Genomic DNA, 23,546 nt, shown 5'->3' with positions numbered 1-23,546 from the left:
TGCCAATAGGAAATCTCGTTATTTTAGCAAATGAAATGCATGGCCATATATGGTCATATTAAGATAGTTAGCAACTTCTCGATATTTCCTATTGCGACATCTATTTCAACAGCAATAACTGCCCGTGCGGTATAGGATGTTTCACAACTGAAGTACCTTTACATTTTCATCAGATTACAATTTTGACATACAGAATTACAAAAAATAATTTTCAAATAATTCTTCAAGAAATTCTTCAAGTTAAAACATCCCAAGAGTCTTTACTTGCTAACATTAATTTAAATGATCAATTACATAAAATTTACATACAAAAAAATTCACTTCAAAACAATTCTCACATCTTGCAATATTCATTTACAGTTCCGCATATCTTGATGTTTCCCTAAAAAAAATTATTAAAAACATATTTAAATTAATATTTCTTGCAGTTCCGTAGAAAATATTCCAGCAGAGTCCAGAGTTCTTATTTCTTCATTTCTCAGAATACAAAATATTACAAACTGTAAAATTATTTTGTAAATAATATTTTTCAAATCTAAGGATCACGGCGATTTATTTCAGAATCCGCTATCTAAGCCATGTCCGTGCCTTTGGTAGGTTCCCAGCCCTTTTCATCTTCCCGGTTTGTTGTTCACTAGCTGGCCCTACTGATATTTACGTAGATGTTTTTGTTGGAGATTCGCGTAATGCCAGCTAATGTTTTTCCGAGTGTGTAGTCCCAAACCTTGACCTAAAGGTTGTTTACAGGCTGAAGATGCCCAAAATAATGGGTGAAACATGTACCTGACCAAATAAGTCTACATAAAATCATGTAGATAATAACCACATTAAACGTGGAAAGTATTGAATAGGTGGTTTTTTATTAAATTATCCTTGATATCTATGTGTAGTGATTTCCGATATTGTGCTCTTACCTTCCCCTTTTAACTGTGTTTGTGCCTTGTTTTGGTGTTACCACTGTAGTAGAGGTAACACAAACAAAAATGTAATCCTGCTGTCCTTTCTTGATGACAAAAATGCAATTCTGCTGTCCTTTCAATCAATCAATCAATCAATCAATCAATCAATCAATCAATCAATCAATCAATCAATCAATCAATCAATCAATCAATCAATACTGATCTGCATTTAGGGCAGTCACCCAGGTGGCAGATTCCCTGTCTGTTGCTTTCCTAGCCTTTTCCTAAATGATTTCAAAGAAATTGGAAGTTTATTGAACATCTCCCTTGGTAAGTTATTCCAATCCTTAACTCCCCTTCCTATAAATGAAAATTTGCCCCAGTTTGTCCTCTTCAATTCCAACTTTATCTTCATACTGCGATCTTTCCTACTTTTATAAATGCCATTCAAACTTATTCATCTACTAATGTCATTCCACGCCACCTCTCCGCTGACAGCTCGGAACATACCACTTAACAGTTCAACAATGATAAAGGTGTTTTAATTTATTCCACCTATTCAATACTTATATTATCACGTATAGTTGTTACATAATTAAATTCTTAGTTACATGGGACATGTTTCGCCCTCAATTAAGGGCATCTTCAGCCTAAATACAATAATCAAAAATACAACTAAATTAAAAGTGGACGTTAAATACAATCATCAAAAATACAACTAAAATAAAAAGTGGAAGTTAAAAGTTTAGTCTGTTCTTAAAATTCAGAACAATAAAATTGTGAAAAATGATAAAATAAAAAGATGCTAATGGCAAAACTGTCTTATGATTAAACTATAATCTTGTCAGAGACTAAAACTTCTATTAAAATTCGAATTAAAACAGTTCATATAAAATATTGGAAAATCAAAGTGGTAGTAATAAAAAGCCAACGACATGAGGGCGTGTACACAAGCATAAACTTGATTGTCATGGATACAATCTTTTCAAGGCCGTTGATGAAATTCGTAGTAAGTAAGGCAGAAGCATCTATTGAAAAATTGTAAGAGGCCGTTAGCACCGGTAGGTAATAAAATGGCTGAATCCTTGCCAGAAAATGTCAACAGATGCAGAAATAAGTTTTCTGTAAGAAAAGGAAAAGAAGAAATAAGAAATTGAACGTAAGGAGAGAATTCAGTCTTACATAATTTTGAAACAGATGAGGACTTACATGTAAGTGGAAGTTGTTATTTCTTAACTACTGTTGAGTTGGTTGCTGCCCGTCTGTTGGCTCTAAGTCTGGTGTTATAACTGTGCTGCAGAGGCGGTAGCGAACTCGGAGGGGAAGGAATAGGGGAGTGCGGAAGGGAGGAGAGGATGGGTGGAGTCAAATGTGACGAGGCTGACAAAGGGGCGGAGTCAACTGCATTGCTGGAAGTAGGCCTAATATCTGTAGGTATGGGAGGAGTATTAGGGTTTGAAGAATTAAATATATTAGGTATCCTAAATTTATTCGAACTAACTGACTTTAATAATTTCGGAATTAATTCATGTAACATACTTTTATTGTCCGTGGTTTCATTGAGATTCTTTTGCTTATTGTACGTCTGATCTAAATAGATGTATAAACTTTCTAATTCATTCAGCATTCTTCCTTTTTGTATGTTTCTAATTATCGTTAAGTCTTTCTCTATGGATTCAAATCTGTGGCCAGTCTCCCTCATATGCAAACTCATCGCTGAGTATTTCCTATGTTTTTCCGCGTTAACATGTTCCATGTATCTTGTCATAAAATTTCTCCCAGTCTGTCCAACATATGAAAAATTACACTGAGTACATTTAAGTCTGTATACTCCCGATCCTAAATAACGATTCTTATCATAATTAACTTTTTTATGATTAAAGAATATGGACTGGTTAGTATTAGTAGTTTTAAAAGCTATATTAAAATTATGTTTCTTGAATACGCTAGTAATCTGGTGTATAGCTGGATTATTAAAAGTGAATGTAGCATACTCAGTTTTTTTGGTCTTTTCTGGTATCAGATTCGTAGATAATTTGTTCTTAATTTTATTGATTAATTTGTTGATCATTTCTATTTTGAAACCATTTTGTTTAGCGAGGTATCTAATATAATTCAATTCTTTCTTCAAATTCATGGGAGATAGAGGGATTCTAAATGCTCTATAAATTAGACTGTGAAAAGATGCTTGTTTATGTGAACTCGGGTGTAAAGAGGAATTGTTTATAGTTGTAGATGATTGTGTCGGTTTTCTAAATATTTGGAAATCAAAAGTGTTAACCTTACGCGTAACTGTTATATCTAGAAAATTCAATGAGTTATCGACTTCGTCCTCTTTCGTGAATTTCAAATTAGGTTCGATTTCATTTAATTTATTTAAGATTTCTTGACTATTAGTGACATCTTTGTTTATGATTACAAATGTATCATCTACATATCTCAACCATAAATCTATTCCTTTAATTTTTGCTATTATTTCATTGTGTTTGTATTTTTTTGATAATAATAAATACACATTAGTAACAAAAAATCCGCTAACTAAAATTCAACGCAACTTAAAAGCCTTACTTAAAAGATCCACATCTCTCTTTACTGAACAAGAACAATTAAAACTTGTCAATATGAATCCTAGGCTCCCGGAAACTAGAGCTATGCCCAAAATACATAAAAAAGATATTCCGATTCGTCCGATTATCAATTGCCGTAATTCTCCCACGTATAAAGTCTCCAAATACATTCACAATTTTTTGAAAAGACATTACACTTTTAATAATAAACAACCATTAAGAAATTCCATTGACTTGTGTGACATTTTGCTTGGATTTGGCGTACTTCCAAACCAGATGATGTGTTCGTATGACGTAGTGAATATGTTCCCGAATATTCCGACAGATAAAACTGTTAATATCATTCATGATAATATTTGTAAACACAGTAATCTTAGTAAAATGGAAGTAGAAGAATTCACTAGATTGTTAAAGTTCGTATTAGATAATAACTACTTCACATTTAACAATAATATTTATAAACAGAATGGATTAGCAATGGGTGACCCAATATCGGGCATCCTTGCCGACATATTTATGGATTCAATCGAACACAATGAAATAATAGCAAAAATTAAAGGAATAGATTTATGGTTGAGATATGTAGATGATACATTTGTAATCATAAACAAAGATGTCACTAATAGTCAAGAAATCTTAAATAAATTAAATGAAATCGAACCTAATTTGAAATTCACGAAAGAGGACGAAGTCGATAACTCATTGAATTTTCTAGATATAACAGTTACGCGTAAGGTTAACACTTTTGATTTCCAAATATTTAGAAAACCGACACAATCATCTACAACTATAAACAATTCCTCTTTACACCCGAGTTCACATAAACAAGCATCTTTTCACAGTCTAATTTATAGAGCATTTAGAATCCCTCTATCTCCCATGAATTTGAAGAAAGAATTGAATTATATTAGATACCTCGCTAAACAAAATGGTTTCAAAATAGAAATGATCAACAAATTAATCAATAAAATTAAGAACAAATTATCTACGAATCTGATACCAGAAAAGACCAAAAAAACTGAGTATGCTACATTCACTTTTAATAATCCAGCTATACACCAGATTACTAGCGTATTCAAGAAACATAATTTTAATATAGCTTTTAAAACTACTAATACTAACCAGTCCATATTCTTTAATCATAAAAAAGTTAATTATGATAAGAATCGTTATTTAGGATCGGGAGTATACAGACTTAAATGTACTCAGTGTAATTTTTCATATGTTGGACAGACTGGGAGAAATTTTATGACAAGATACATGGAACATGTTAACGCGGAAAAACATAGGAAATACTCAGCGATGAGTTTGCATATGAGGGAGACTGGCCACAGATTTGAATCCATAGAGAAAGACTTAACGATAATTAGAAACATACAAAAAGGAAGAATGCTGAATGAATTAGAAAGTTTATACATCTATTTAGATCAGACGTACAATAAGCAAAAGAATCTCAATGAAACCACGGACAATAAAAGTATGTTACATGAATTAATTCCGAAATTATTAAAGTCAGTTAGTTCGAATAAATTTAGGATACCTAATATATTTAATTCTTCAAACCCTAATACTCCTCCCATACCTACAGATATTAGGCCTACTTCCAGCAATGCAGTTGACTCCGCCCCTTTGTCAGCCTCGTCACATTTGACTCCACCCATCCTCTCCTCCCTTCCGCACTCCCCTATTCCTTCCCCTCCGAGTTCGCTACCGCCTCTGCAGCACAGTTATAACACCAGACTTAGAGCCAACAGACGGGCAGCAACCAACTCAACAGTAGTTAAGAAATAACAACTTCCACTTACATGTAAGTCCTCATCTGTTTCAAAATTATGTAAGACTGAATTCTCTCCTTACGTTCAATTTCTTATTTCTTCTTTTCCTTTTCTTACAGAAAACTTATTTCTGCATCTGTTGACATTTTCTGGCAAGGATTCAGCCATTTTATTACCTACCGGTGCTAACGGCCTCTTACAATTTTTCAATAGATGCTTCTGCCTTACTTACTACGAATTTCATCAACGGCCTTGAAAAGATTGTATCCATGACAATCAAGTTTATGCTTGTGTACACGCCCTCATGTCGTTGGCTTTTTATTACTACCACTTTGATTTTCCAATATTTTATATGAACTGTTTTAATTCGAATTTTAATAGAAGTTTTAGTCTCTGACAAGATTATAGTTTAATCATAAGACAGTTTTGCCATTAGCATCTTTTTATTTTATCATTTTTCACAATTTTATTGTTCTGAATTTTAAGAACAGACTAAACTTTTAACTTCCACTTTTTATTTTAGTTGTATTTTTGATGATTGTATTTAACGTCCACTTTTAATTTAGTTGTATTTTTGATTATTGTATTTAGGCTGAAGATGCCCTTAATTGAGGGCGAAACATGTCCCATGTAACTAAGAATTTAATTATGTAACAACTATACGTGATAATATAAGTATTGAATAGGTGGAATAAATTAAAACACCTTTATCATTGTTGAACTGTTAAATTTTCAATACGGACCTAAAATGAGGTTTATAACATGTAACATACCACTTAGTCGAGCAGCTCTTCTTCTTTCTCTCAATTCTTCCCAACCCAATCTTTGCAACATTTTTGTAACGCTACTCTTTTGTCGGAAAACACCCAGAACAAATCGAGCTGCTTTTCTTTGGATTTTTCCAGTTCTTGAATCAGGTAATCCTGGTGAGGGTCCCATACACAGGAACCATACTCTAGTTGGGGTCTTACCAGAGACTTATATGCACTCTCCTTTACATCCTTACTACAACCCCTAAACACCCTCATAACCATGTGCAGAGATCTGTACCCTTTATTTACAGTCCCATTTATGTGATTACCCCAATGAAATCTTTCCTTATATTAACACCTAGATACTTACAATGATCCCCAAAAGGAGCTTTCACCCCATCAATGCAGTAATTAAAACTGAGAGGACTTTTCATATTTGTGAAACTCACAACCTGACTTTTAACCCCGTTTATCAACATACCATTGCCTGCTGTCCATCTCACAACATTTTCGAGGTCACGTTGCAGTTGCTCACAATCTTGTAACTTATTTATCACTCTATAGAGAATAACATCATCTGCAAAAAGCCTTACCTCCGATTCCACTCCTTTACTCATATCATGATGACACACCTATCACAGTATGCAAAATACAAGCACAAATAGACTCACTGTGTTATTCAGCAATGTCACTGCTAACCGGCAAGGAAAACTAAGCATTCCTGAGGCTAATGGCTTGCTCGCCGAATATGCAACTTATCCTGGAAGTTCAAGAATTTAAGGCCCTTTTCTATAATCACACAATTGTGGCAATGGATCTTACCCGGGTTAGAAATCACATTTTTTTTTTTTTTCACAAGGGATGTCAAATAACATATTCAAGGCTAGGAAAATTGTGATCATATCAAGCAATAATAGCGTAAATTTGTGATGCGATAAGTGAGGTATTTTTATATTAGATTTAATACAATGAGATTTCAGATTTATCACTTGCCAAATGGGAAAACATGTTTACGAGGAATGCACTAAGGAGGTTTCACTGTATCTCTTAAATGTCCTATGTGTTTTAAGAATGTCAGGACTTTTCATTCTATTTCTGCTCTATAGTCAAAGATATTATTACAAATGACATTCACATTAACAGACAAATCATGATTTCTGTATTTTCAGAGGGAGAAGAAAAAAGGTCGTATGGAGAGAAGTAGCAAGGCTGCGAATAACTTGTTCAGGTATTTGTGTGGAGTAGCAGAGTTCCTTAAAGTAGTCATGAAAGCAAAACCCAAAGCAAAAGCACTAAGACATTGTCTGGATAAAATGATGAAGGTATGTACTGTTACATTTGCTCTTTACTCCTAAAGAAAACATCTTGAAATCCTTAATGTGCTTTTCTTCCTTTCAGTATAACTACAATGTGTATACGAGAGCAGTTGAGAAGGAAAAGATGGACAAAGTTCTGGTGGAATTGTTCAGAAGATACTGGTACCTGGTCAGAAAGAGGAATGCTGGCTTGCCTGTAGGACAGGAAGTAGAAAATCGTCTGGAAGCAACAAGCATTGTGCTTCAAAGACTGCAAGATGAAATGCAAAGGTAGGGTACTGAATCTGGCACTGAACCATAACTGTATTTACAATTTTATGGTACTTTCAACAAATCATCTCACTCTTTTGGCATATTCACAATACACATGTTAGCTGATCAGATACTTAAATTCTGCAGGAGTATCTGAACAAATAAATCCTTATATTTGGCTAATGGGGACACAGTGAAAACTCGTTAGTCTGTTCCTCATTAACATGTTTTCTCACTTAGCACATTGTAAATTCAAGGTCCCGATTCTAATCATCAACATTTTCATTTCCCCTTGTCCAGCTCCTGCCTCTTCTTCCACCACTGCATTCCAGTCCAGTCATCTTTTTCTTATGCTGTTCTTGACAGAGCGCATACATCTTGCTCTGGGCCTCCATGTTGCCCTCTTTCCCTCTCTTGTTTTAGTATCCTTCCCTCTTCCATCCTCTTAACATGTCCTAACCATCTCAATTTAATCTTCTCCATCCTACCACTCGGTATTTCTACCCTTTCTGACCTCAACATATCCTTGTGTTTCCTTCCATACTCCTCAGGAACTTCATGCCACTAACCTGAATTTTCCTCTCATTTCTTGCTGTCAAAGTCCAAGTCTCTGATGCATACGTTAATATAGGGGTTCATTATCTCTTTTCATTTCATAAGAACTTCCCTTCCACACCAGGTTCTTTACATTCTGGTAGAATATATTTCCCACTTGTACCCTTCTGCTGATCTTCATACCCAGTCTTTCACCTTGCATTATTTCACTTTGCAAATATTTGACGTATTCACCAACCTGAAGGTTTTGTCCTCTGAAACTAGTAATTCCTTTTCCTTCTCTTTCTCCTCTTGTCATTACCACTGTTTTGCTTTCCTCTACACTAATTTTCATACCATATTTCTCCATATTGTCATTTAAAGCCTCTAGTTGGACTTGCACTTCTGTATTGTTGACTCCCCAGATCATCTACAAACATATCCCGTACATATCTTGCCTTTGTTTCCTTTAGAATTCCATCCATAATCATCATAAAGATAAGTGGAGACAATATACTTCTCTGTCTTAGTTCAGTTTGGTTCCTAAACCAATTTTTTTCTCCTCACTGGAGTCTGGATACAACTGGAACAATTCTTATACATAGCTTACATTAGTTCCCTTGATTCCCTACCACATCCTTTTCTTTCCAGGGTTTCCCACACTTCTCTACCAACACTATCGTATGCCATCTCTAGATTAAAGAATACCATCACCAGATCTTTCCCATATTCTCACTGTTTTTCCATCAGTAATCTCATAGTAAAAATAAGGCTTTATCGTATTAAATCTATATACATATATATATAGAAATGTTGCAAACTGTGGGCTTGGAAGACTTGGGAGACTAATTGGTATGTTGCATACTATAAGCTTCATTTTTCGGTCCGTATTGACAAGATGTTTAACGTAGCCTGAGTTTCCACCTATTAAATACAAGTTATAATCTTATAGATTACATATGTGGAGGTGGAACCTCAGAGTATCTTAAACATTTCAGTAATTGGTATGTTTCAAGCTGTCATTGGAGAGAGATGGTGTGGAAAAACATTAGTACATGAAAAAGTTTAAGCAGAGCTTTTAATTGTGCTCAACATTAAAATATTACACTTGCTCTCCTATGTTGAGTCCCACTCGACATGATGCTAGCTAGTACTTTCAGCGCTCCTATGATGACAGTTTTGTGTTCCTGTATTGTAGAGCTATCTAGCGGTATCTGAGAGTACACCTTTCCGTATTTACTATGGTTTGCACAAATTGTAATGAGTTTATAACTTCTGTTATTCTTGAATGTTTATGACAATTTTACTGATGATATATAAATATGGCTTCTGCTCCATCTTCGCTCACCGAAATGGATGGTTTAGAACAGTTAGTGGACAGTATTGATGCTCTCAACATCTGGGAACAGTTCACCCTCAGTTATTGACAGAAAGAAGCAAAACTTTGTTGAACTATAGAGAAACCAAACCTAATTACTGGCTATAGGTCAAAGATGGACCACTACACATCAAGCTAAGCTTTTGTAGTGAAAATCTTGAAATGGTGGTGGGAATTGTACTTCTGGCTATTTAAATGGCAGTAGTCGACAGAATTTTGCATTGCGAATCGCATGGACATTCCATGGCATGAAACCTTGCATCAACAGGTGATCAGTGGGTTGTTTGGCGAAGTATGCACCAGAGTTCAGAAGCAAGGAAGACCATCTACTTCTGATGTTGAAGAATCTTTGAATGGTAAACTGCATATAATGAACAACTTACCTGGAAAACAACATAAAGACTGCTGTCTGTTCAAACAGGAGCAACTAAGGTGGTAGAAAGGAAACAGTTTACTACTGCAAAATATGTTCAAGAAAACTCAGTCTCTGCCCAGAAAACTATTTAGAAAAGAACCACACAAGGCAAAACTACAAGGATCAATTTATTTTGTGTTCTAACTGTAAGTATATAACAAGTAACATAATTATATTCTGTGTTAGTATTCACTTCCTGCGGCTGTTCATAGTGCAGACATTAATTCGGAGTGGAGCAGGAAGCATACGCTAATGGCAATGGAGTTCAAAAGGTTAAAAGTAAGATGGATTGCAATGTGAAGGTAAAGTTGGAATTTAAGAGAACAAATTGTGCAAAAAATTCACTTATGGAAAGGAGCAGTTAGGGACCGGAATCATTTACCAACGGAGTCTTCTTCTTCTGATTCCACTTTTTCCTCACCTGCAGGATCGTGGGTGCAAACTGTTTGCTCTGTTTTATAACCGAATGCCCCTCCTGATGTCAACCCTATGGAGGGATGTTTCTCTGGTGGTTGGTAGGATACTGAAGTGTGTTGTATGAATATCAAGACAAACACCAACTCCCAGTCCTTGAGCCAGAAGAATTAATCAGGCACAATTAAAATCCCCGACCCGGGCGGGAATCGAACCCCGGGCCCTCTGACCATTCAGCCACGGAGTCGGACGCTTTACCAGGGGAGTATTGTATACATTTCCAAGTTCTTTGAAATAATTTAAGAAATGTCTAGGTATACAACTGATTGAGAATCTGCTGCCCTAAATACACTGAGATAGACTGCGAGTGAATGCCTCTACACGTAAATTACACAAATATAATGAGATAATGCTTTTGAAACATGTATCCTTTCAATGTTTCCGAGCTATGGCAGTGTTGTTTGTAACGTCCTTGCCATGCACTTTGTATTTCCAAATTATGGAGATCTCAGTGTTCAAAAACTCTATCAGTAAGCTCTATATATATTTCTTTTACACATCATAACTCAAGATTTATGGAACGTGTTAAATAATGGTTTTTAATGTCATGAATGTATACCAACTGGTACCTCCTCAAGTAAATTGTTATTTATTATACACATAATAACGTAATTTGAATTTCAATATGATCATCAAAATCATCATCAAATCTAGCAAATCTACCTGTGCTTTGCTATGGTATTCTACCTTGTATACAGATTTCTGTGTAAATGACTGTACATGCACTGAATACAGTAAGATTATATTAAATTGCACATCTCTTAGCGCTATCGGAGAAATAAAACGGGGAGGATCCTATGTGTTGTTTCCGATGTAAGGTGTGTGGTGGGTAGCTTTGATGATAATGGCAGGCCAGACATTTTCTACTGCCATTCATAATCAACTTTGGGATTTTCTACTATAACGGCAGGCTCACATGCTAACTGCTGTTCACAATAGAGATGGGGAGTTTTAATTATAAAGACAGGTCCCTTTCCTAATGCTGGTCACAATTGTGTTAGAGAGTTGATTATAATCGAGCAATGCAGCTGTATCTAACCTATAAGGAATCGGGATACAACAGAAAGTCATACGACCAAAGTTGAAGATCCCTCCAAATTGAGTGGCGATTGTGTAATTTGTTTTGTCCTATGACCTACCATTCAGCCAGCAGTTACCCCAAAACAAAGGTCTGCACCGTCATTAAAATTGCCTCCATATTTTGACATTTTCTGGGGCCAGAAAGTTATACATTTGATTATCTTGGAATTTTTCATCAAAGAAAAGAGTGTCCAGGTTTCGGGTTTAGCTCCCACATGCATACAGGGAAATGAAAGAAGGAAGTAATACAGTTAAGAAAGTTGTCATTAACAGAAAATAGGATTATAACTGAGGACAGCCAGATAGCACAAATATGTAAATACCAAGTGGACGTATTTAAACGTGAAATGTTCCTCACTAAATTGTGATGATATTAGTTATGGATTTAAGAAAGCGGTAACAGAGGAGAAATTTAGGCACAGGTATTCTTAGGTAAACAGATAAGAAGATGACTTGTGGTGTTATTACATAAGCCTAAAGAGGTAGGGCAGAGGCAAGGAAATAAAGCAGAAAACAGAAGTAGAAGAGAAATACAGGACAAATTATAGCAAATAGCAGAAAACACCTTATGGTGTAAAAAAATGGGCTACACTCCGCAGAACTGTTCAAATATTAAAATCTCCCCTTAGTACTATTCAAAGTAAATTGTAACCTCCAATAGGTAGGTAAGGGTTATACTGCCCAAAGGCAGGTCCGAACCTCCGCAGAGGTGTTCCTGAGCCAGAGTTTACGTGCAGTAGGGCGGCCAGTTCCTTTCCACTCCTCCATTCCCTTACTCCCCACCAACAGCGTATGGCAACCCATCCAACTCCTGACCACGCCTAATGTTGCTTAATTTAGGAGATCTCGCGGGATCCGGTGTTTCAACACGGCTACGGCCATTGGCTAACCTCCAACGATATACCACAAATATTCTCTCTTGCCTTCTACCCAAGGAACAACCACAAATTTACAGGAATGGGATGATCGAAATGGCACAATGATACTTCTCTGTTGGTAAGCAGCCAGAGTCGTTGCCATGGTAACTGGTAGGTTCATCGTTGGTCTGTTGGTCACCTGGTGCAGTACATGAAAGCCCCAGAAAGTAGTCATTTTCTTCATCATTTGAAGAGTAAGTGAAATTATGTACGAGGACGGTTTGAAAAGTTCTCGGAATCACCGCTAGATGTCAGTGCTAGAGCAACGAGGTTCCCACGCAATAATCGCACATCCTCTGTGAGTGAACACGTGGCACGTCAGTGCTCTAGCTGCAGGAGTGTGGTAGTGACGACTCTTTGTTGTTGTTCCCGCATAGTGATTTGTGACAATGGAAAAACTGAGATTCGAGCAGTGATTAAATACTTTGTAAAAAAAGGTATGAAAGCAAAGGAAATTCATGCCGACTTTCACACTGGGGGACTCTGCTCCTTCATTTTCAACTGTTGCCAAGTGTACCAGCAGGTTTAAATTTGGTCGGGAGAGCTTGGATGATGATCCGCGTAGTGGACGGCCAAAAAGTGTTACGACCACAGAATTTATTTAAAGATAAAAATTTTAAAGATAAAAATTTCATTGTTCCGTATTGAAATTATTGATGTTAAAAATTAAATAACTGGAAAGGAGGTTCAACCTATTCAATACTCAAAAGAAAGAAACGTAGCAATCACATTTCTATTTAAATGGGACCGGTTTCGACCTTAGTCTAGGTCATCATCAGCCATAAAAACATATAAAATGTTTATGAATGTTGGAGGTCAGTTCTACACTCTGTTAGGCACAAAGACACGACATCACATTCTGTCCTGCACAAAGTCACAACACTACTAATCAACATACGAAGATCAAAAAGGCTTGAATTCGCAGACGAACAGATCTGTAGTAGAAAGCCGCCAGCTACCGGTGACCAGCGCGGCACACTCAAGGTCACGCGCTGCGGCCAAACACCAAAGTAGAGTGGAGAACGTTTCGAAGGTCCAGAACCTGTCACGGCTGCGGGAAGCCAATTACGTATATAAAAATATACGACGCCAATTAGTACAAATGAATGAGCACCCGTACTCCAGATAAGTTCTTGGTAAACAGTTGACTTGAAAAAACAATTGTAGAGAGAAGAAAAAAGATGTAGTAAAAAGCGCAATATCGGAAAACAAATGAAAACTTATATGCACAGTGCGCTATTTTTTAAGAAGAAAAAATTTTTAGGTTATGATTGAAGTAGTCGAAGTTGGCGCAAGACAAAAATTTGAAAGAGGAGAATAAATTAAACGAGGAAGAGTGATAGTGAAATAAGAGAAAGAATAAAAGAAATTGAAGTTAGATGGTAATGAGGAAAGATAAGATAGGGAAATGAAGGAGGGGTAGTTTAAGGTGGGTTAGGAGGGTGGGTTATTGGAGGTAGAAAATGTGGGTGGGAACTATGTAAGACATGGAAAATAGAATTGGGGTTTTGGAATTTGGAATTTTTGAGAAGAAGAATTAGGAAGTCAAAAAGGATATTGGGTTTTTCAGAAATGTCGTTTAAATTGAAATTAGGGTTGAAGTACTGGTCAAGGTGGATAAAGCAATTTTCAGTAATGTTTAAGAGGGGGCCTTTGTTAATGATTTTAAGTATGTTTATGTCATTGTCAATACTGGTGAAACTATGTTTGGAGTCTTGTATGTGCTGTCCTATGGCGGAGAATCTGTTGTATTTAATGGCGTTAACATGTTCAGAGTACCTGATATTGAAGTTGCGGCCAGTTTGTCCGACGTAGGAGGAACTGCAGTTGTTGCATTTAAATCTGTATACACCAGATTTAGAAAAAGCATTAGACTTATTTAGAGATTTAGAGTTGTGTAAGATATCAAGATTTCTATTGTTAGTTCTAAAAGAAATTTTCATATTATGTTTTTTAAAGATATTAGTTATTTTATAAGCATCCTGAGTAAAAGTGAAGGTGGAAAAAGCAGTTGGTTTTATTGTGTCTTTAGATAAAGTGGTTTTTGGACGGTGTTTGAATTTGTTGATGATGCGGTTAATGAAGGAGTTGTTAAAGCCATTAAATTTAGCAATGTTGCGGATGGTGTTTAATTCATTATTTAAATCTTTTTTGGACATAGGGGTGTTGAAGGCACGAAAAATTAAGCTGTTATAAGTAGCACGTTTATGAGCTTGGGGGTGCGAAGAATCTTGTCTTATTGTAGTTGCTGTTTGGGTTGGTTTTCTGAAAATTTTGTAAGATAAAGAAGAAGGATGTCTAGTAATAGTTAGGTCTAGAAAATTAAGAGTTTGGTTGTGTTCTGATTCGAGGGTGAATTTAATGTTAGAGTCTAAGTTGTTGAGATGAAGAAGTGTAGAGGCTGCGTTGGTTGATTCCTCATTTAATATTACCAATGTGTCGTCGACATATCTCGCCCAAAAGAGGATGTTGGCGAAATTATTATTATTATTAATACTTGTGTTTTCTAAGAAGTCAAGGTAAATTTCAGCAAGAATGCCAGAAGCAGGTGAGCCCATAGCCAAGCCACCTTGTTGATAAATGGTGTTGTCAAAGGTAAAATAATTATTGTTGAGAACTAATTTTAAAATAGACATGAAGTCTTGAATTTCAAGTTTACTTAGGTTACTGAATTTGTTTAGGTTGTTGTTTATAATGGGGAATAATTTTGGAATTGGAATACTAGGGTACATGTTGACAATGTCAAAAGAATGGAGAGAAAAATTTGGTTGCATTTCAAAATTTTTTAATTTGTTGATTAGATCAGAAGTGTTTTTGATAGATTTGTTGGATAAAAATCGATAATTTTTTAGTAAAAATGTTTGGATGAATTTAGAAGTGTTGTATAGGGGACTGGGTCTGTAATTGATAATTGGACGGATAGGAATGTTAGTTTTGTGAATTTTAGGGAGGGCTTTGGCAGTGGGTAGTCCAGGGTTCATGTTTATTAGTTTAGTTTTTTCTTGATCTGTGAGGAGAAAGGAAACGTTTTTTAAAGTATGTTTGAGTAGGTGTTGGATTTTTGTGGTTGGGTCTTTTTTTATTATAGAAAAAGAAGGGTCACTGAAAAAGTTTTTGGTTTTATCTAAGTAGTCAGTTTTATCCATTATGACAGTAGTGTTGCCTTTATCAGATTTGGTGATAATGAGATTATTGTCATTGATTTTCTTTTTAAGATCTGAAATGGTTTTATTATCTTTAATTAAATTATTATTATTTAATTATTATCTTTAATTAAATTATTATTATTTAATTATTTAATTAAAGATAATAAAACCATTTCAGATCTTAAAAAGAAAATCAATGACAATAATCTCATTATCACCAAATCTGATAAAGGCAACACTACTGTCATAATGGATAAAACTGACTACTTAGATAAAACCAAAAACTTTTTCAGTGACCCTTCTTTTTCTATAATAAAAAAAGACCCAACCACAAAAATCCAACACCTACTCAAACATACTTTAAAAAACGTTTCCTTTCTCCTCACAGATCAAGAAAAAACTAAACTAATAAACATGAACCCTGGACTACCCACTGCCAAAGCCCTCCCTAAAATTCACAAAACTAACATTCCTATCCGTCCAATTATCAATTACAGACCCAGTCCCCTATACAACACTTCTAAATTCATCCAAACATTTTTACTAAAAAATTATCGATTTTTATCCAACAAATCTATCAAAAACACTTCTGATCTAATCAACAAATTAAAAAATTTTGAAATGCAACCAAATTTTTCTCTCCATTCTTTTGACATTGTCAACATGTACCCTAGTATTCCAATTCCAAAATTATTCCCCATTATAAACAACAACCTAAACAAATTCAGTAACCTAAGTAAACTTGAAATTCAAGACTTCATGTCTATTTTAAAATTAGTTCTCAACAATAATTATTTTACCTTTGACAACACCATTTATCAACAAGATGGCTTGGCTATGGGCTCACCTGCTTCTGGCATTCTTGCTGAAATTTACCTTGACTTCTTAGAAAACACAAGTATTAATAATAATAATAATTTCGCCAACATCCTCTTTTGGGCGAGATATGTCGACGACACATTGGTAATATTAAATGAGGAATCAACCAACGCAGCCTCTACACTTCTTCATCTCAACAACTTAGACTCTAACATTAAATTCACCCTCGAATCAGAACACAACCAAACTCTTAATTTTCTAGACCTAACTATTACTAGACATCCTTCTTCTTTATCTTACAAAATTTTCAGAAAACCAACCCAAACAGCAACTACAATAAGACAAGATTCTTCGCACCCCCAAGCTCATAAACGTGCTACTTATAACAGCTTAATTTTTCGTGCCTTCAACACCCCTATGTCCAAAAAAGATTTAAATAATGAATTAAACACCATCCGCAACATTGCTAAATTTAATGGCTTTAACAACTCCTTCATTAACCGCATCATCAACAAATTCAAACACCGTCCAAAAACCACTTTATCTAAAGACACAATAAAACCAACTGCTTTTTCCACCTTCACTTTTACTCAGGATGCTTATAAAATAACTAATATCTTTAAAAAACATAATATGAAAATTTCTTTTAGAACTAACAATAGAAATCTTGATATCTTACACAACTCTAAATCTCTAAATAAGTCTAATGCTTTTTCTAAATCTGGTGTATACAGATTTAAATGCAACAACTGCAGTTCCTCCTACGTCGGACAAACTGGCCGCAACTTCAATATCAGGTACTCTGAACATGTTAACGCCATTAAATACAACAGATTCTCCGCCATAGGACAGCACATACAAGACTCCAAACATAGTTTCACCAGTATTGACAATGACATAAACATACTTAAAATCATTAACAAAGGCCCCCTCTTAAACATTACTGAAAATTGCTTTATCCACCTTGACCAGTACTTCAACCCTAATTTCAATTTAAACGACATTTCTGAAAAACCCAATATCCTTTTTGACTTCCTAATTCTTCTTCTCAAAAATTCCAAATTCCAAAACCCCAATTCTATTTTCCATGTCTTACATAGTTCCCACCCACATTTTCTACCTCCAATAACCCACCCTCCTAACCCACCTTAAACTACCCCTCCTTCATTTCCCTATCTTATCTTTCCTCATTACCATCTAACTTCAATTTCTTTTATTCTTTCTCTTATTTCACTATCACTCTTCCTCGTTTAATTTATTCTCCTCTTTCAAATTTTTGTCTTGCGCCAACTTCGACTACTTCAATCATAACCTAAAAATTTTTTCTTCTTAAAAAATAGCGCACTGTGCATATAAGTTTTCATTTGTTTTCCGATATTGCGCTTTTTACTACATCTTTTTTCTTCTCTCTACAATTGTTTTTTCAAGTCAACTGTTTACCAAGAACTTATCTGGAGTACGGGTGCTCATTCATTTGTACTAATTGGCGTCGTATATTTTTATATACGTAATTGGCTTCCCGCAGCCGTGACAGGTTCTGGACCTTCGAAACGTTCTCCACTCTACTTTGGTGTTTGGCCGCAGCGCGTGACCTTGAGTGTGCCGCGCTGGTCACCGGTAGCTGGCGGCTTTCTACTACAGATCTGTTCGTCTGCGAATTCAAGCCTTTTTGATCTTCGTATGTTGATTAGTAGTGTTGTGACTTTGTGCAGGACAGAATGTGATGTCGTGTCTTTGTGCCTAACAGAGTGTAGAACTGACCTCCAACATTCATAAACATTTTATATGTTTTTATGGCTGATGATGACCTAGACTAAGGTCGAAACCGGTCCCATTTAAATAGAAATGTGATTGCTACGTTTCTTTCTTTTGAGTATTGAATAGGTTGAACCTCCTTTCCAGTTATTTAATTTTTAACACAGAATTTATTGCAAAAGTGCATAAAATGGTCATGGAGGATCGTCGACTTAAAGTGTAGGAGATTGCTGAAGCTGTAGGGATGTCTTCTGAATGGGTATATTATATTTTAACTGAAGAATTGGGTATGAAAAAATTATCCGCAAGATGGGTGCCGCTACTCTTGACATTGGACAATAAACACACCAGCTTGGAAATGTCCGAACAAAGTCTGGCCCGTTTTCAGTGCAACCAACAAGATTTTTTGCGCCGGTTTGTGACTACAGATGAAACTTGGGTCCACTACTATACCCCAGAGACAAAACAGCAGTCAAAGCAGTGGAAACATGCTGATTCACCACCATCAAAGGAAGCAAAGGCAGTGCGTTCGGCCGGAAAGGTCATGGCCTCAGTTTTCTGGGATGCAAAAGGCATTCTGCTGATAGATTATCTTCCTACTGGCCAAGCAATTATGGGGCAATACTATGCAAACCTCCTAGACCAACTACAGGAAAAGATATGCGAGACAAGTTCTGGTTTGGCAAGGAAAAAGGTCTTCTTTCATCAGGAAAACGCTCCGCCACACACAAGTGTTATTGCCATGGCAAAACTTCATGAACTGGGGTACGAATTGTTGCCACATCCATCTTATTCACCTGATTTGGCACCATCAGACTTTCATCTACTCCCCAAGCTGAAAATTTTCCTCGGTGGATGGAGATTTTCTACAAGGGAAGAACTGACAGCCGAATTGGAGAGGTATTTTGCAGGCCTGGAGGAATCTCATTTTGAAGATGGAATCAAGGCATTGGAACATCGCTGGACCAAATGCATTAGTCTACAGGGAGACTATGTTGAAAAATAAAAGCAGTTCCACCGAGGTAAGATACTTAATTATAGTACATTCCGAGTACTTTTCAAACCACCTACATACATAATGAAGGGACGTTTCACATCTAGTCCAGAAAATCGATAGTATAAGAGAAAATTGCCTCCCCTGTGAACCATAAAGCATATAGCCAAGCCGCAGGTGTAACCATATCGGATGGGTATCTGTTGTGAGACCAGACTAACGAAAGGGGGGTAGCAGCCTTTTGAAAGTTGCAAGGGCGGCAGTGTAGATGATTGATTGATATGGCCTTGTAATAATTCTCAACATGGCTTGCTGTGTTGATACTGCTACATGGCTGAAAGCAACGGGGAAACTACAGCCGTAACTAACACCCAAGGACATGCAGCTCTCTCTGTATGAATGATGTACTGATGACGGATTCCTCCCGGGTAATATATTCCAGAGGTAAACTAGTCCCCCATTCCGATCTCCAGGTGGGGACTACATGAGAGGGTGCAGTCATCAGGAAGGTAGATACTGACATTCTGTGAGTCAGAGGGTGGAATGTTAGAAGTTTGAATCATTGTGGTAGGTTAGAGAATCTAAAAGGGAGATGGATAGACTAAAGTTAGATGTAGTTGGTATAAGTGAATGTACGTTGGCAGGAAGAACAGGATTTTTGGTCAGGTGACTACCGAATTATTAACACAAAATCAAACAGAGGAAATGCAGGAGTTGATTTAGTAATGAATAAGAAAATAGGGCAGTGGGTAAGCTACTATGACCAGCATAGTGAAAGGGTTATTGTTGTCAATGTAGACACCAAACCAATGCCCACCACAATAGTGCAGGTCTATATGCCTACTAGTTCAGCGGATGGTGAAGAAATCGAAAGAATATATGAGGAGATAGATTTTTTACAATATGTAAAAGGTGACTAGAATCTAATTGTGATGGGAGACTGGAATGCAGTGGTAGGCCAAGGATGAGAAGGCAATACAGTAGGAGAATTCGGATTGGGACAAAGGAATGATAGAGGTAGTCAGCTGGTTGAATTTAGTCCTTGCTAACACTTGGCTCAAGCACCACAAATGATGGCTTTCTATGTGGATGAGACCTGGAGACACTGGAAGATATCAAATAGACTTCAGTATAATTAGGCAGAGATTCAGAAACCAGGAGTTGGATTGCAAGACATTCCCAGAAGCAGACGTACTCTGACCACAACTTGTTGTCATGAAATGCCATCTGAAGTTGAAGAAATTGAAGAAAGGAAGAAGTGCAAGGAGATGGGATCTAGACAAGTCGAAAGAAAATAGTGTGAGGGATTGTTTCAAGGAACATGTTGCACAAGAACTAAATGAAAAGGCTGAGGGAAACACAATAGAGGAAGAATGGACAGTCATGCAGAGTGAGGTCGGTAGGGTTGCTGAAGAAATATTAGGAAAGAAGGAAAGATCAACTAAGAATCAATGACAAACTTAGGAGATACTAGACCTGATTGATGAATGATGAAAATACAAGAATGCAAGGAAAGGAGAGGGCAGAAAAGAATACAGGTGATTAATGAATGAAGTGGATAGAAAGTGCAAGTTAGGTAAGGAAGACTGGCTGAAGGAGAAGTGCAAGGATATTGTAAGTTGTATGGTCCTAGGGAAGGTAGATGCTGCATTCAGAAAAATCAAGGAAACCTTTGAAGAAAGGAAACCTGTGTGTATGAATACTAAGAGTTATGTATTCACAAAGACGCATATGAGAGACTGTCAGTTGCTACAATTATTTTATTCACATCTATTTACAAATTAAACACATACATAACCTTAATTGCTGGTTGGCACAAACAAAACACTCACATCACAAACCGCCATTTAAACAAACTGCCAATCGCTGCACATCGAGATGACAACTTTGCACCACAGTTGAAAATAGTTGAATGCTTAAAAGTATGTCGCACACATGATATCAAACATAACCTTGCTACACCATTACTCTCTTCCAATAACTTTCTCCCAATTACTTACTTCACCGTCCAGATCGTCTCTTTATATGTATCCTGCCCAGGCTTCCAGAAAGATACGTTACAAGCAAAACCTTTGTGAAAATTCTAGAGTGCGTAATGCAAAGATTTTAATGTGCAGAATATTCTCAATCGTTTTAGTGCTTATTACCATTCTGGAAGTCTAACATTTGCCTGATTTTGAAATAAGGAAATAATAGGAAACCTAAACGACATGAGCCTAATATTTGCCTGATTTGGAAATAAGGAACTAATGGGAAACAAATCACGACTAAGTGAATGATGAGATTCGAACTTATATATCCCAAATACGAACTTACAGCCATATGTCTCACTTGGTGTATTATTATTATTATTATTATTATTATTAGTATTAAGATTCAGTCTGAGGATCAGTAGTAAAGTGTTCACATCCAAGTACCAAGATCGTAGGTTCAAATCCGGCAGTCACAATCTGATCTTGAGGGGCGGGAGAAAGTTCATTCGGCATTCCATGTCGTACACTATTACTACGCGAAAGATCTCTGGTGATATATTTCATGTTCATTCATGCACAGGATCAGTAATAACTTCTTCCTCACTAAAACTGCTGAAATCAGAGCGTAAAACATCAAATATGCTTTGCATTTTGCTATTACTGAGCATTTCGCGCGAGCAAGCAACTTCCTTCTCAGCCATCTTGTCAACAACAGAATACAGATTTCTCGATCGATATTTTAATCAATTCTCTTTGCCAAAGAAGCATACCAGAGAACTCTGGTGACACTTTGAGACACCAAGAACAGATTTCAATCAGAAATGTTTCCAGAAAATGCCAACAGATGTCACAAATATCTCCAATATGCGACCTTGCATCCCGGCGTACCAGTCCACTTACGGGTGCATACGGGTTAACTGAACTCATATGAATATTCATGTATAGCACATGTTTCATGACATAACCACACAAACAGCGGGATCATATCATATATACATATGATGTATTAATAATAATAATAATAATAATAATAATAATAATAATAATAATAATAATTCAGGCTCGATACTTGTATTAGTTACCCATGGGTGAGGGAATATTGTTTTAAAGTTATACCTGTTATCTCACTTGCGTCAAGAGGCCAGATGGAAAACCATTTCTAGGGAAAGAAGCCAGAGAAGAAAGATGGCAGGAACATATCCAACAGTTGTATCAAGGTAAGGATATAGATGATTTGGTTCTGGAACAAGAAGAGGCTGCTGATGCTGATGATGTGTGAGACCCAGTTTTGAGGCCAGAGTTTGACAGAGCTGTGAGAGACCTACATAGGAACAATACAGCTCGAACTGATGACATTCCCTCTGAATTACTAATTGCCTTAGGAGAAACCAGCATATAAAGTTTATTCCATCTAGTGTGTAAGATCTATGAGACAGAAGAAGTGCCATCAGATTTTTGGCAGAACGTTATTATACTTATTCCTAAGAAAGCTGATGCAGACAAATGTGAAAACTACCACACCATTAGTTTAGTATCTCATTCCTGCAAAATTTTAATACGTATTATTTACAGAAGAATGGAAAGACTAGTTGAAGCTGAGTTGGGGGAAGATCATTTTGGCTTCTGAAGAAATGTAGGAACACGTGAAGCAATCCTGACTTTACCTCTGATCTTAGAAGATCAAATTGAGAAGGGCAAGCCTACGTACATGGCATTCATAGATCTAGAATAGGCATTCGATAATGTTCATTGGACCAAGCTATTTGAGATTCTGAAGGTGATTGGGATCAGATACCGAAAACGGAGAATTATCTACAATCTGTATAAAATCAGTCTGCAGTGATAAGAATCGAGGGTTTAGAAAAAGAAGCAGCAATGCAAAAGGAGTAAGGCAAGGCTGCAGTTTGTCCACCTTCTTTTCAATGTTTACATAGAACAGGCAGTAAAGGAAATCAAAGAGGAATTTGAAAAGGTGATCACAATCCAAGGAGAGGAAATCAAAACCTTGAGAACTGCCGATGATATTGTTATTTTATCTGAGACTGCAGAACATCTAGAGAAGCTGCTGAATGGTATGGACGGAGTTTTGGGTAAGAAGTACAAGATGAAAATAAATAAGTTCAAAACAAAAGTAATGGAGTGCAATTGAACGAAGGTAGGTGATGCAGGAAATATTTAATTAAGAAAGGAAGTAGTTGAATATTGTTAGTTGGGTAGTAAAATAACTAACGATGGCAGAAGTGAAGAGGACAAATATGCATACTAGCACAAGCAAGGAAGAACTTTCTTAAGAAAAGAAATTTGCTCACTTGGAATATTGATATAGGAATTAGAAAGATGTTTTTAAGACCTTTGTCTGGAGTGTGGGGGATTGTATGGAAGTGAAACATGGATCATAACTAGCTCAGAAGGAAAGAGAATAGAAGCTTTTGAAATGTGGTGTTACAGGTGAATGCTAAAGATGAGATGGATAGATCGAATCACGAATGGGTGAGAGGAG

The 23,546-nt window shown here is 36.3% G+C and overlaps 1 protein-coding gene across 1 annotated transcript in view; it reads left to right on the top strand.

Annotated features, from left to right (window-relative positions):
• Window positions 1-23,546, top strand: part of LOC136874212 (dynein axonemal heavy chain 10) — a 350,423-nt gene that overhangs the window by 107,605 nt on the left and 219,272 nt on the right. Inside the window, exons 8-9 of the mRNA XM_067147852.2 lie at window positions 7,163-7,315; window positions 7,392-7,579. Coding sequence (XP_067003953.2) covers window positions 7,163-7,315; window positions 7,392-7,579 — 341 coding nt within the window. The remainder of the gene's footprint in view (window positions 1-7,162; window positions 7,316-7,391; window positions 7,580-23,546) is intronic.

The sequence above is a fragment of the Anabrus simplex genome, chromosome 5 (assembly GCF_040414725.1).
Source record: "Anabrus simplex isolate iqAnaSimp1 chromosome 5, ASM4041472v1, whole genome shotgun sequence".
Classification (NCBI taxonomy): domain Eukaryota; kingdom Metazoa; phylum Arthropoda; class Insecta; order Orthoptera; family Tettigoniidae; genus Anabrus; species Anabrus simplex.
The sequence above is the reverse complement of the archived record's forward strand: the minus strand, read 5'-3'. Positions and strand labels throughout refer to the sequence as shown.